Source organism: Schistocerca gregaria, chromosome 1 (assembly GCF_023897955.1).
Source record: "Schistocerca gregaria isolate iqSchGreg1 chromosome 1, iqSchGreg1.2, whole genome shotgun sequence".
Classification (NCBI taxonomy): domain Eukaryota; kingdom Metazoa; phylum Arthropoda; class Insecta; order Orthoptera; family Acrididae; genus Schistocerca; species Schistocerca gregaria.
In genome coordinates this window covers 217,319,259-217,333,625 of record NC_064920.1, presented here as the reverse complement: position 1 = coordinate 217,333,625, position 14,367 = coordinate 217,319,259, and the positions used below count along the sequence as shown (strand labels likewise).

The 14,367-nt window shown below is 40.0% G+C and overlaps 1 protein-coding gene across 2 annotated transcripts in view; it reads right to left on the bottom strand.

Annotated features, from left to right (window-relative positions):
• The window catches only part of LOC126337228 (uncharacterized), a 204,113-nt gene that overhangs the window by 34,973 nt on the left and 154,773 nt on the right, over positions 1-14,367 (bottom strand). For both annotated transcript variants that reach the window (XM_050001449.1, XM_050001450.1), the window contains 2 exons: positions 12,166-12,304; positions 2,008-2,126 (listed from right to left, as the gene is read on the bottom strand). In XM_050001449.1, coding sequence (XP_049857406.1) covers positions 2,008-2,126; positions 12,166-12,304 — 258 coding nt within the window. The remainder of the gene's footprint in view (positions 1-2,007; positions 2,127-12,165; positions 12,305-14,367) is intronic.

Genomic DNA, 14,367 nt, shown 5'->3' with positions numbered 1-14,367 from the left:
CTTAGCAAGCCGTGCCTGCATGCTGCATCAGCCCTAATGTAGCTTGGCCACCAGCCAGGGACGTCGACTACATGAGGTAACATTGTGTCTGAGCAAAGCTGAGTGTTGTACTTGCCAGTGACCGACAACAACGCTTCCCCGCCGGGTCAACGAGTCAAGGCCCACCTTGTAATGTTGCCAGATGTCACCTTTAGCTTTTAAAATAACTGCTGGGGTAATAAAGTGAATGCACTTTCCTCGACTGGCTTCTTGCTCGCCTCGACTTATTGTCCCCAAGCAGAACACACCCCACACTCTACAGAAAGAAAACAACATTCAGGACTATTCATCTGTTCCTCATGAAAGGTTGTTAGGGATGACAGGTCATGAAACCAAAGGTTAAGAAGTGCATACCTACTGCGTAGCAGAAGGGAGGCACAGATGAATGAATGAAAAAGTATTGGACAGATTAGGAGACAAAATACAGTAAATTAGTAAACATTGTACATGAACCAACGCTGTCTGAATCACAACTTCTTTTATTACTGACTACAGTTTTAATCTGCACTGCATATGAATTCAGGTCTGGCACTGTAAAGTACACTTTGTCAATGGCAGTACTGACTGAAACCAGAATTCAGTAATAAAGGAGCTGTGATCCAGATAGTGATTGTTTAGTTATTATAAAAAAGAGGTCAAAGTTTCTAGACACATCATCAATTATATATATAGTAAGCATCATGCCAGTTTCGGATCAAAGGTGACAGAAGGGATAGTGTAAGAAGTGAAGAGAGCATAAAAGCAGAAGACAAAATGAAAAGCAGAAATAACAATGCTATTAAGAAACAAAAGGAAAGGGTAAAGGAGAGAAACAGAAAACTGAAAATACATTCATAACTAAGAAATCAATAGTGATAACCATATCACAATGGGGTGTGGGGATGGCTAATGGAGATTCAAGTCCAATAGCTGTAGGATGACAGGGTAAGAAGATATGTTGGAAAGTAGGTTCATGGGAACTCATGTTAGACAAAAGAATGGTCCATGTGCTTTAGCAGGCACACAGGTCTTTTATATCAAATCATAAAGAATGTCCAGTCAATGGATTGTGCATAACCCCAAGGCAGAATGACCTTCTGCATTCATGTATGTATCCGGTCAGTTGTTTGAACACCTCTTCTTACTACCCTATGATAATTTTACACTTTGAACTGATTTAGAACTTTTACATCCTCATTTATTCATGCCTGTACCCCTTTTGCCACCTGGTCACTTGCACACATGCACGTGAGCATACTTGTGCTGGCTAGATGCACAATGCCAGGATTGCTCTTCAGCATTCTAGCTTCAGTGGCTTTGTAGGGCAATTTGAGGTTGTTTCTCACCTTGATGAACCACAAGTTTTATATCAAATTGTCCATTTTAACTTCCACTATGCACTATCACATGCTGTAGTCAGTTATCATTTACATCCTATATGTGATAGATTATTATGACAAACTAAATGTTACAATATGGGGTAACAGTGTGTAGAGATACGGATCCAGCACAGTCAGTTAATTTGAAAGCCTCTTAAGAACCATGCTGTATGTGAAACAAACAAAATAACATGAATAAATTAGTAAAGGCAAGAGCTACTTGAAGAATGCGGAGCAGAAAACAGAGGCAAATACGTAGCACTAGCAAACAATAATAAATGTTTCCAGAATAAAATTTTCATTCTGCAGCAGAGTACACACTGATATGAAACTACCCGGCAGATTAAAACTGCGCGCATGACTGAGACTCGAACTCGGGACCTTTGCCTTTTGCAGACAAGTGCTCTACCAACTGAGCTACCCAAGCATGATTCACGAGCCATCCTCACAGTTTTACTCTGCCAGCAAGTTACAACAATTTATGCATCATGTTCACAATAAATGGACAGCACTAATTTGCTATGAGAAAAACATAATGTAGACAGTCCATGGATATGCAAATTACACAAAATGCAATACTACAAATTCAATAAACAAACTGTAGACATACCGTGAACTCGTATACACATATTTTTCCATTACTTGTGCCACAGTAAATAAGGGATGAGTCTAGAAGTGTACAGTACACTGATCCACTCATATTGAGACTCACAGTTCTCATTAAGAGACCTGAAATAAAATTGACACATATCACTTATGCTGCAGTGTGTAAAATATTTTAATAGAAGGGACTAGTTTGTCTGCAATGTGGGAAAAGATAGACTGCGACTTACTGTAAAGAAGACATGTTAAGTTGGTGACAGACACAATTCAAAGGCATTTACACAAAGCTTTCTGCCACAGCATTCATCTGCAAAAGAGAAACGGAGAAACAACCCACCATTCATACACACAAACAAGAACACCTCATGTACATATGACTACCATCTCCAACAGCTAAAGTCAGACTCTATAAGTGTCTTTTAATGTGCCTGTATGTAGCTTAATGTGTCTTCTTTATGGTAAGTAGCCAAACAATATTTTCCCACATTGTTGATATTCCTCCATTGATATTCCACTGTTTGGAGGAGTTTGTCTGTTATACATAATGGATTTTGAACATCATCTGGTAGACGTATCTGCATAAAACAGAAGTCAATATTTAAACTTATCTAACTGTTAAATTTTTTTTAGATAAGCAATGAAATCTCTAAGTTCTCAAATTTATGTGTAGAAATGAAACCTTAAGTTGTTGTTTAATTTATTCTTTATTGTGCTGCTGGTTTCAGTCAAAGGGAATTATCAAACACAAATTTTTGCTGACAGCAAGAATTACATCGAAAAACACAATGTCGAAAGTATAATACTTAAAAACAATGCAACAACAAAGAAAACAAACATCAACCCACTACGTAAAAAGGGAGACCAACAATTACAGAAGAGTGTCTCATCTGCCAGTGACATACAAAATATTGTCACAGAAGAAGCTGAGTAGCACCGTGGTGTAGTGGTTATGATACTAAACTGTTGCTTGGAGGGACGTGAGTTCAAAACTCCCCTCGACTATACCATTTTAATTTCTATATTCGGTTTGAGTACATTCTAGAAGTATCTACAAATGTCAAGAATTATTGCACTGGAATGTTCTGTAGCTGTATATATACTGTATGTGTTCTGGCCCAAGGCAGTTCACTACGCACTCTTGTATGTACAAGTGCTGAATAAAGTGAAGTTAGTGTTCGTCATTCATCTAATTACACCTTCTTCTATGTGACATTATTCTGGTGGAGACGCTCGGTATTGGAACTTGTGATTGCGCACATTATCAACGACACAGTTGCTCCCATCAGGCCACGACAGAGCCGCCATTTAAGTGGCAAGAAACCTGAGTTCGAGCCATGTTCAACAGATTGCAATCTACCAGAGACAGAAGAAGAGGAGGATGTTACGATGACAGCAACTGTGTGCCACCACATGAGACATCCTTCTGGGTTCTCTGGTGACAATGGCCAAGATCCAAACGAGTGGCAGAAGGTATATGAGCATATATCCAAATTTAACAAATGGGATGACACCCTGTGTTTGGCTAACGTATTTTTCTACTTGAAGGGCACTGCCAATCAATGGTATGAGAAAAATGAGGAGAAGTTCACGAGCTGGGAAGTATTCCATGTGGAACTTCACAAGTATTTCAGCAACACATGATAACAGAAGCGCAAGGCTGAAGATAAATTAAAGTGCAGGGATCAGCGTCCAGGAGAAACTACCGCATCCTACATTCAAGACATCTTGGAGCTGTGTGGATCCTAGAATGAAGGAGGAAGATAAGGATGCACATCTCATGAAGGGTGTTGCCGAGGACATGTATCAAGCCCTACTCCTGAACGGGGTTTCGACAGCAGACGACTTCATAAAATGGTGCCAGTATATCAAGACAATGCATCAAAAAAGAATTACACACAAGAAGTTTGAATGGCTTCCAAACGTTGTATCAATGTCTGTGATGCAGGAAGCAACTGATTTCACAAGTGTTCTTCATCAGACAGTGAGAGAGGATGTTCAGAAGGCACTTAAATTGCACAGCGAGCAAAAAACCGAGATACTCCAAGTGGTCGCAAGGGAGGACATGGAACAGACATTGAATCCAATCTGTCGGCCTTCATTTCCCTTTAAAACAGTGAAAAAGTTGATATCCAGGTGGATTTACGTTCCTACAATGCCACATGAGGAACATGTTTGGGAACCAAGGAAGACTGACGTCTGGAGAACCCAGGATAACCAATCAGTATGTTTCGACTGTGGACGATTGCGACATGTGGGGCGCTATTGTCAAGAAAGGTGGCGGACAAATGATGATGCCTGCACCAGAAGACAGCAGACCGATCTTAGGAGACGCCAACTCTGGGACGACGAAGATGAAAAAGAAGAAGTAGGTGCAGGACAACGTAGGTCACCATCGCCGCGAGCTAGCCACTGGAGAGGATGCTCTCCAACACACCAATAAAGGTCTCCATCGCCATTTAAAAGCTCCAGCCGATCGCCTAGCCTCCAATTGCAGAAAACCGCAATTGTTGAAATTGAAAAAAAGAAAAAAAAAACTCTCTGCTGAAGGTTGCTAATGGGAAATATGTAAAACCTACAGGAAGATGTACCATTCGTGTGGGTATAAGTGGCCATACATAGCCCTTAGAATTCATCATCTTACAAGAGTGTAGTAATGACATTATTCTAAGATGGGACTTTTTGTAAGCTTCTCAGGCTCTTATAGATTGTGGTCACTCGAAGATTATGCTAGACAAGACGAGATACTGTGGACAGGAAGATGCGCATCCAAGTGTGTGGAGACTATGTGAGCAGTATGAAATGATCATTCCTGCAGTCAATGCTAGAAAGGTCATGCCATACATCAACCCATGGATCTTGTAGTGGAATGAAAGATAAGCATACCACTGAAGAATAACATAGTCATCCCCGCCTCTGTCGTCTCATTTTAAGAATGGATTCAGTGAATTGCGGATAGTTAACTGTCGCCAAGAACCGCAAATCCTTCCAAGACACATGTGCATAGCAAACACTGAGCCGTTAATTGAAGAACAGCTGAGTGACATAGAAACCTCCCATACCGAGTCTGAGGGCGAAATTAGCACTGTCACTACGAGACAAGATCTTCTAGATGGACTATCACCAGATCTCACTAAGGAACGACAGAAGAAGCTACTTGCCATCCTTCAAGAGTTCTCAGAATGCTTCAATCCGCAAGTGAAGAGCAAATTAGACAAATCGACAGTGAAGCACTGAATTAACACTTGAGACCATCAACCAATAAGACAGAGAGCATACCATGTGTCAGCAACGGAACGTCAAATAATTCACGACAAGGTAGATAAAATGATGAAGAATGACATAATTCAGCTTTCACAGAGCACATCGTCGTCACCAGTGGTCCACGTCAGGAAGAAGGAAGGCAGTTGGTGTTTTTGTATTGATTACAGTAAGCTTAATAAGATAGCTAAAAAGGATGTTTACGCTCTTCCACAAATTGACAATAGACTGCATTGTCTGAAGGGGGGGCTAAGTTTTTCTCAACCATGGACATGTACTCGGGATACTGGCAAATCGAAGTAGATGACGCTGATGGTGAGAAAGCTGCATTCATCACCCCTGTGGGCCTGTATAAGTTTAAGGTAATGCCATTTGGTTTGTGTAATGCACCAGCAGCAACTTTTGAACAGATGATGGATAATCTACAACTCGCAAGGTGGGCACTATGTCTTCAAGAGTACGACATTGCCATAGTGTTCAAAACTGGAAGAAAACACCAAGATGCCGACTGTCTCTAAAGAAACCCTGTGCAAGACCATCCAGGGTTTGATGAAGATAGTGACTGTCTCGCTGCACTCCAGGATCTCTCTGCTGAGCAAGAGAAGGACGCCAAGATATCTCAAATTATGCTTGCCTTAAATGGGTCAGAGGATGTGAAAGGACAATTTAAGGTAGTTAATGGATTACTTTGCAAGAAAAACTTTGATCCGTTAGGAAAGAAGTGGCTACCAGTGATTCCTAAGCACATGCGCTTAGATATTCTACAGAAATTCCTCGACACACCTGAGGCCGAACATTTAGGATTGATTAAAAGTTACGATAGAATCCGCAGGAGATTTTTCTGGCCAGGTTTATTTAGGAGTGTCCGTCACTATGTATCACACTGTAGAGAATGCCAGGGGAGAAAGGCAGTTCCTCAGAAACCGCCTGGCTGACTCGTACCAATTCCACCAGCCGATATGTCTTTCCAGCGTGTTGGGATTGACCTTCTCAGACGATTTCCAATGTCTGCCAGTGGCAATAGATGGATTATTGTTTGCACTGATTATTTGACACGCTACGCCATTATAAAAGCCATAAAAAAACCTGAAGCATCCAAGGTAGTAAAATTCATCATGGAAAACATTGTATTAAAACACGGTGCCCCAAGGTCGTTAATTACAGGTCAAGGGAAAGTTTTTCAATTGAATCTTGTGACAGAGATAAACTGTTGGTGCAACATCACTCATCACATAACGACTGCCTACCATCCGCAAACTAACGGGCTTACTGAACGCCTTAATAAGACCTTGGCCAACATGCTATCAATGTTCGTCAATGTTAAGCAGAACAACTGGGATGAAATGCTACCTTTCATGAAATTTGCCTGCAACACCGCCAAACAAGACAGCACAGGATTTATGCCACTTTTCCTGGTGCATGGGTGTGAGGCGACTATGAGGATGGACACTGTGTTTCCGTTACATCCTGATGATGTAGACGATGACTACACTGGCCAGGTGTTAACAGGAGCTGAGGAACCTCAGCAGTTTGACTCCACACACTGCAGCCTCAAGAAAATGATCGCTGAAGGTATGACATGAGCCACCGCCCTGTTGTCTACCAACCTGGTGACCTCATCTGGATCTTCACTCCTGTTCGGAAGGTTGGTGTCTCTGAGAAGCTTGTCAGGTGCTACTTTGGATCTTATAAGGTTGTAAGACAGTTGTCAGATGTTACTTATGAAGTTGAAGATTGCGACCCCAATGCAAGACGATGAAAGATCAGAGATACGGTCCATGTCCTTCAGATGAAGCCCTACAAGGATCCTGCCAGGGTAAACTCAAAGCTCCAGCAGCAGGCAACAAGCAGAAAGGTGACAAAGAGCGTAGCAGCAAAAGAAGTTCAAAGAAGATCACCGCCAGGGCGAGCATCAGTCATCGCGAGTCAGAGTATGCAGGACCGATGACTTGTTCCCGGACTAGGAGGATGTAACACCGAGACGCTGTTCTCCTAAGGAGGGAGCAATGTCGCAGAAGAAGGTGAGTAGCACCATGGTGTAGTGGTTATGATACTAAACTGCTGCATGGAGTGCCATGAGTTCAAAATTCACCTGGACTGTACACTTTTAATTTCTATATTCGGTTTGAGTACATTCTAGAAGTATCCACAAATGTCAAGAATCATTGTACTAGAATGTTCTGTAGCTGTATATATACTGTATGTGTTCTGACCAGAGGCAGTTCGTTCCACACTCTTGTATGTACAAGTGCTGAATAAACCTTCGTTAAGTGAAGTTAAGTGATGGTCATTCATCTAATTACACATTCTTCTATGTGACATTATTATCGGAAATTCTCCTGCAAAGAATGGTAGCAACTTTAGACAAACAATTGGGAGGATATCAAGGAGGTTTTCAAAAGGGAAAATCTGCACAAACAGACTTTAAACCTAAAATCAATAATGCACTACAGAATGCTAACCAGAAGCCTCTAACAGAATCATTTATTGATTTCAAAAAACCATTTGATTAAGTTGACAGAGAGACAATAGAAAAAAACTCATTAAAAAATTTAGTGTTATAGCAAAATTAGCAAACATAATTAATGAAACTCTAACAAAGACAATTTCTGGAGTTAAATTTATGGGAGAATTATCCCAGCCATTTAAAATAAAAACTGGTATTAGACAAGGGGAGAGTTCATCAACTTTGCAGTTTAACAGAGTTCTAGAAAACATTCTAAGGATCTGGAATTTGGAGCTCAAGGATCACAAAATTGAAACAATAATTCTAGGATGGAAATAAATAGAATTAAGGTAAACTGCCTGGCTCTTGAAGAAGATTTTGCAATACTTTTAGAAAATCTGGCAGATGCAGTTATTCAAATAAATCTTCTCGAAGAAAAAGCAAATAGAACTGGTCTCAAAATTTCAGCTGAAAAAACAAAATTCATGACAAACATAAAAAATATACTAAAATTTATGGAAACACAAACACATAAAATAGTGAGTAAGTAAATTCCAATATCTTGGATAATCTATACAACAGAATGGACTAGAAAAATCTGCAGTAAATGTAAGGCTTAACAAAATGGAAAGAGCATATGGTTTACAAAGAATATTTAGAACAATTAATGCATATCTAGAAAAACTAAACTAAAACACTTTACTGTAGATATACAACCACAATGTTTATATGGATGTGAATGTCTAAGAATGAACTATAAGCTGCAGAGAACAGAGGCACTTGAAAGATGGATAGTTAGACCAATGATGGGTGCAATGCAAACTACAGATGGCTGTAAAATGAGAGGTAATTAGGAGATGTACAGAACTATAGAGAAAATACCAGAAGTAAAAGATTAATCTTTTTTGGACACCTCTAACGAATGAATGAGAATAGGCTCAAAAACAAATATTCCTGTATTTCTGGAAGAAGAAATTCACAACAGCATGGATTAGAGAAACAAGGAAAGGTCTAGAAAGAAACAACATCAAAGAATACGAAATGGCACACAGGAATCTTTTGATAAATAAAATATTAAATTTAGAAAAAATAAGAAATCAGGAGCAACATGGACAGAATAAAGAAAAAGAACATGGGGAGAAGATGAAAGAGTTCTAGAAAAACAGAAAACAATGAGGAAAGAAGCAGAACTGAAGGTATTATGTGTTCCTTATTGGTCAATACAAGGGAAAAAGAAGTCATGCAGAGTACGGTGCTACATGGAGTTATTTCTACAATTAATAAAAACTGCAGAACACAATAAAACAAAACACATTTAAATTCTATTCATTAATTATTCAAAACCACACATGGAAGCTTGATAAATTGCACAAATGAACCTTCAGAGGTCATGTTTCAGATATGATTGACACCAACAGATAAAATATGAGACTGAAAGCCTCGAAAAGCCCTGAAGTTTCAAGTGAGGGATTAAAAAAATTACATGACAGAAACGAAAAATGATGGTGATCATTCCTGAAGAGAAACTTCAGTCAGTCTCTGACTCATCTGTGAGTACTCTGGACAATGTATGAATACTGTAGTGCTGTCCCGGGATGTTCTAGTGGCAGCAAAGAAAAGACTAATATGCATTAGTGACTATGGCTTTGACAGTTGATAACAAAAGAGCTAAGTGAAGGTGAATGAAATGGATGGATGCGGAACCACAACGATTGGAACAAAGAATATGCCATTTGTAGCAGTGGATGGTGCAGAAGTATTGGACTGGCCACTGTAATTTCACTTCTAAAAACTGGAATAATGATATTCGGCAAAGGTAAATGAAAATAAACGTGTGGGAGAAAGAGCTGAAAGCTAATCTCAAATTCTTTTCCTTCTCACTTTTTTTAACACTTAGTTTTTCCATGATAATTTCCTTTCTCTGTTTCTTCTTTATTGGCCCAGACTTCTTTTTATGAATGATAGTTGATTTCTATCTGTTGATATTCCTCGTCCAGTACAATTTCCTACTCCCCCAACACACTAACTACTAAACTAATAAACTGTTGATATTCCACGTCCACTGACGATGAAATGGAGGGGTTGTAAGATGCCGAATGCCACTCTTGTAACAGAAATCTTCCAAATTCTGATACACAAATTACAGGCCTAGGTCCTCACAAGCACATACAGTAGTCGTTCCATGGAAAACAGAGATTTCAAAGACCCGAGAGCCTGAAGGTGGAAGACAGGATAATATGCAAGACAGAGATTATTACTACTAAAACATGTTGCATGAGTTAATAAGAGTGAAGAGCTAAAGACAGAGGTGAGAGGTGACAGTGAAAAATAGACAAGTCAGGAAATAAAAGATGTAGAAAGCTCAAAAGGAGTGAAGAAATGAGTAGTTAATGTGAATAAATGCTGATACAGACAAAATTAATGTAAATTAAGGCCAGGTGGGTGGCGAGAACCATGGACATGTTATAGTGCTAGTTCCCACCTGCGGAATTCTGAGAAACTGGTGTCTGGGGTAAGAATCCAGATGGCGCGAGTGGTCATGACTATCGTGTTGTACAACGTGCTCTGCAACGAGATATCGTGTGTTGCTTGTATACACCCTCTGCCTATGCCCATTCATCCTGACTGATAACTGGATGGTAGTCATCCCGATGTAAAATGCTGAACAAAATTTACTTAACAGCTGGTGTATGACGTGATGCTTCACAGGTGCCTCTTCCTTTGATAGTATGTGTTTTGTCAGTTACCAGGCTGAAATAGGTGGTGGTAGGAGGGTGCACAGGGCAAGTCTTACACTGGGAACAGTCACAGGTGTAGGAGCCATATTGTAGGGAGATGGGTGCAGAAGGAGCACAGGGTCTGACAAAGATATTGCAGAGATCGGAAGACAACAAATAGCTACTCTATGTGTGGTGGGAAAAATCTGACACAGAATGGATCTCATTTCAGGGCATGATTTTAGGAAGTCACAATCTTGTCAAAGTAGCTGATTGATACATTCAAGACCAGGATAATACTGGGTGACAAGTAGTGTGCTCTGAAGTTTGTTTTTTAGATGGATCAGTAGCACCAGGAATGGATGTGATTGCCCAGGAAATCTGCTTTTGAACTATGCTGTTGGGATAATTATGTCTAGTGAAGCCTGAAGTGAGAGTGGTGGCGTATTGCCGTAAAGAGTCTGCATCCAAACAAATACATTTGCCTGACATGCCAAGGCTGCATGGGAAGGAATGTTTGACATGGAAATGATGGCAACTGTCAAATTGTAAGCACTGTTGTCTGTTGGTAGGTTTAATGTGGACGGAAGTATGTAGCTGGCCTTCAGTGAGGACAAGATCAACATCAAGGAAAGTGACATTGGATTCGGAATAGGACCATGTGAAATTTAATTGGAAGCAGGTATTTACAGATTTACAGACAGGCCATGACTTCCAAAAATTGTGTCCTGAAATGACATCCATTCTGTCTGAGCTCTTGCCCACCAAACTAAAAATAGCTTTCCGTTGCCCTCCCAATTTCCGCAATATATTTTTGATAGACCCTACGCTCCTTCTGTACCGATTTCCCTACGCTATGACTCCTACCCTGTGGCCGTCCCCGCTGCAAGACTTGCCCTGTGCCCCGTTCTACCACGACCTGTACCAGCCCTTAACCGGCAAAACATATACTGTGAGAAGGAGAGCCAGCTGTGAAACTAGCTGTTCTGTAAACACTGTTCGGCCTTTTACAATGGCATCACCACCACCAAATTATCAGTTAGGATAAATAGGCATAGGCAGAGGGTGTATACTGGCAACACACAATTTCCTGTTGCAGACCATGCTCTACAATACGACAAGCATAACCTCGGTGCCTATTTCATGACAAGCACCATCTGGATTCTTCCCCCAGACACCAGTTTCTCAGAACTCCGCAGGTGGGAACTAGCACTACAACATGCCATTGGTTCTCACCACCCACCTGGCCTTAATTTATGTTAATTTCGGCCGGCTCAGCATTTCCTTACAGTAATTACTCTTTTCTTCACTCCGCTTTAATTTTCTACATATTTCACTGTCTTAACGGTCTATTTCTCACTGCCCCCTCCCTCCCACCTCTTGTCGCATACAATGCACTTAGCTTTTCACTCTAATTAACTCGTGCACAATGTTTAAGCAGCAATCTCTGTCTTGCATATCACCCTGTCTTCCACCTTTAATCTCTTAGGCTTTCAAATCTCATCTGGTGCAGTCCCCAACAACCAGTATGTGTCTGTGTATGTGCGATGGATATGTGCGTGTGTGCGAGTGTACACCTGTCCTTTTTTCCCCCTAAAGTAAGTCTTTCCGCTCCCGGGATTGGAATATATATATATACACACAAAATTTCCCTGTCAGTCAGTCATGGGAAAAGTACTATACGATACACACAGATTGAATTCTCATATTATAAAGCAATTATGATAAATTCTACTTCATTTACCTGTTTTTGCATCCCTTATAGTGAGAGGCTGATTACGACAGGATACTAAAAGAACCTGTCTGGGACCCTCCTTGGCAGTCTTCAATGAAAGGATGGCTTCATCAGTACATGATAGCCTCGGATTCAAAAGCTGACGTGTCTACAAAAAATTGTATTGGCCAACAAAGTATTAAATGTAAAATTATGAGTACAAATATACAAAAATATCACATAATTCAAAGTTTCTGCAAGCTGAAATGTAGCATCCAGCTGAGCATCAATCTCTATAAATATTTACCATCTACATCTACTTTCAAAAATCTACAGGGTGGCAATGGTTGTGCAGCAAAAGCCTTCTACAAATCTCCTTTGAACAGGGGAAATAACAAAACAACTATGTAAATTAAGACTCACAGAAAACTGATTTATGTATTTGTTTTTCCTATTGATTTCTCACCAAAGGAAAAAACTTAAAAGTGAACAGACTGCTGCAATGAGAGTGCTGATTTTTGTTTCTTCCTGTACTGCTTAACATCCCTTGATCTATGATACTAGATAATCTTTTGTCCCAAACTTTGAATAGTCCTCCTCTTCTCCAATCCTTACCCTCATAATTATTCTATATGTGTGGTACCAATCACAGACAAATCTAAAAGTAAGTGCATAAAAATTATGAAAACAATGTTGAGAAAAAGCTGAAGAAGTGATTGAAATAATGGAGAATCCAATTGTATGATAAATGCAAAAACTGTTTGAAGTATCCCCATAAGAAATAGTGGTGAGGTTTCAGATTCTTATGTATGGCCACACCACCTGTGCACAAAAGAAATAACATTTAAAAATTGACTCTTACAATAAGAATATGTAGTAAGACAACTGCAGAAACTTTCAATATTCTTTATAATCCATAAGAAGTGATGCCATAAAAGATGCATCATCCACACCACAGAGGAAAACAGTTTTGCAGAATCAGAGCTTTTATCAGTATATCTAACGTATGACATAAGCCATATTCAATATTTGTAATGAAGGTATCACTGGTCACAGTGAGCAAAAACTAAACAATCAACATCTGATTTTTTTTTGAACAGTTAATGAATTTCACATTATTAATTTAAATCTGCCCAAACCTCTGTTTATGTTACATTAGTATTCAAAGGACAATTTTCAGTGTATAGGAATTAACCTGAGTTCAGTAAGATTACTATTCTCTAGTTGGCCGTGGTGTAGTCTAATATAAATGTATTAAATCAGGTGACTAATCTGTCCATTTTGAAACACATTTTACAATCATCACTCTTTATTTTGACCTGCAATTAAAGCTGTACAGTGGACTAGTGTTTAATGACATTAAGGGAAAAAGTCACTTCTGTACACTGGTAATGTGTTCTTTGAGTACTGTCCCACAGTTCCCACAGAAAGGTACCATGGCACAACCCTAGGAGTGGAATTTCTGAATGATGAGGGTCTTCCATACAATGCATGAGGATGGCAGTGTTTGAAGTGCTCAAGTGACTCTAAAATGAAGACAAATCAAGCAATGGAAAAGCCATGATGGAATAATATTATGAAAAGGATAGATTACTACTCACCATATGCCCTACCCTCCCTCCACCTCATCCCTGTATGTTCCCAAAAGCAGCACTTTACCATCCTCCACTCCTACTCCGATATTCCTCCCCCTCCCTGCCCCAGCCTCCTCCTTACCCCCACCACCCAGACTGTTTCTACTATCATGTGCTGCTGCTCGCAGCCCGGCCTCAGCAGGCAGAGACTGTGGTCATGTGTGTGTGAATTTTGTGTGTGTGTGTGTGTGTGTGTCCAATTGGCATTTTTGGCTGAAAGCTAACTTCTTTGACAGTCTTTCTGTTGTGCCTATCTGTGACTCAACATGTCCGCTAAAAATGAAGATGTTCCTACAATATGAAAAAAGCTGAGAAAATTATACACAAGGCATATTAGAGCTCAAATATGTTGATTCCTAATCTTTCTTGGCCAACTGGAATTTCTAGCCACACTGCTTCCATCTACCACCAATAATAAATTTTCTTTCACTGTAACCTGAAATGATGCCCTTTCTCAGAACTATACACACTCAAGGTGGCATTCCAGCTTTGCTATCTTGGTCGAATTTTTAGCCACCCCATGTCTGACAAGAGATACACCTGTCAATCAGACAAGTACTCATACTGCACCCCCTCTTTCACTCCAATGTGACAGGCA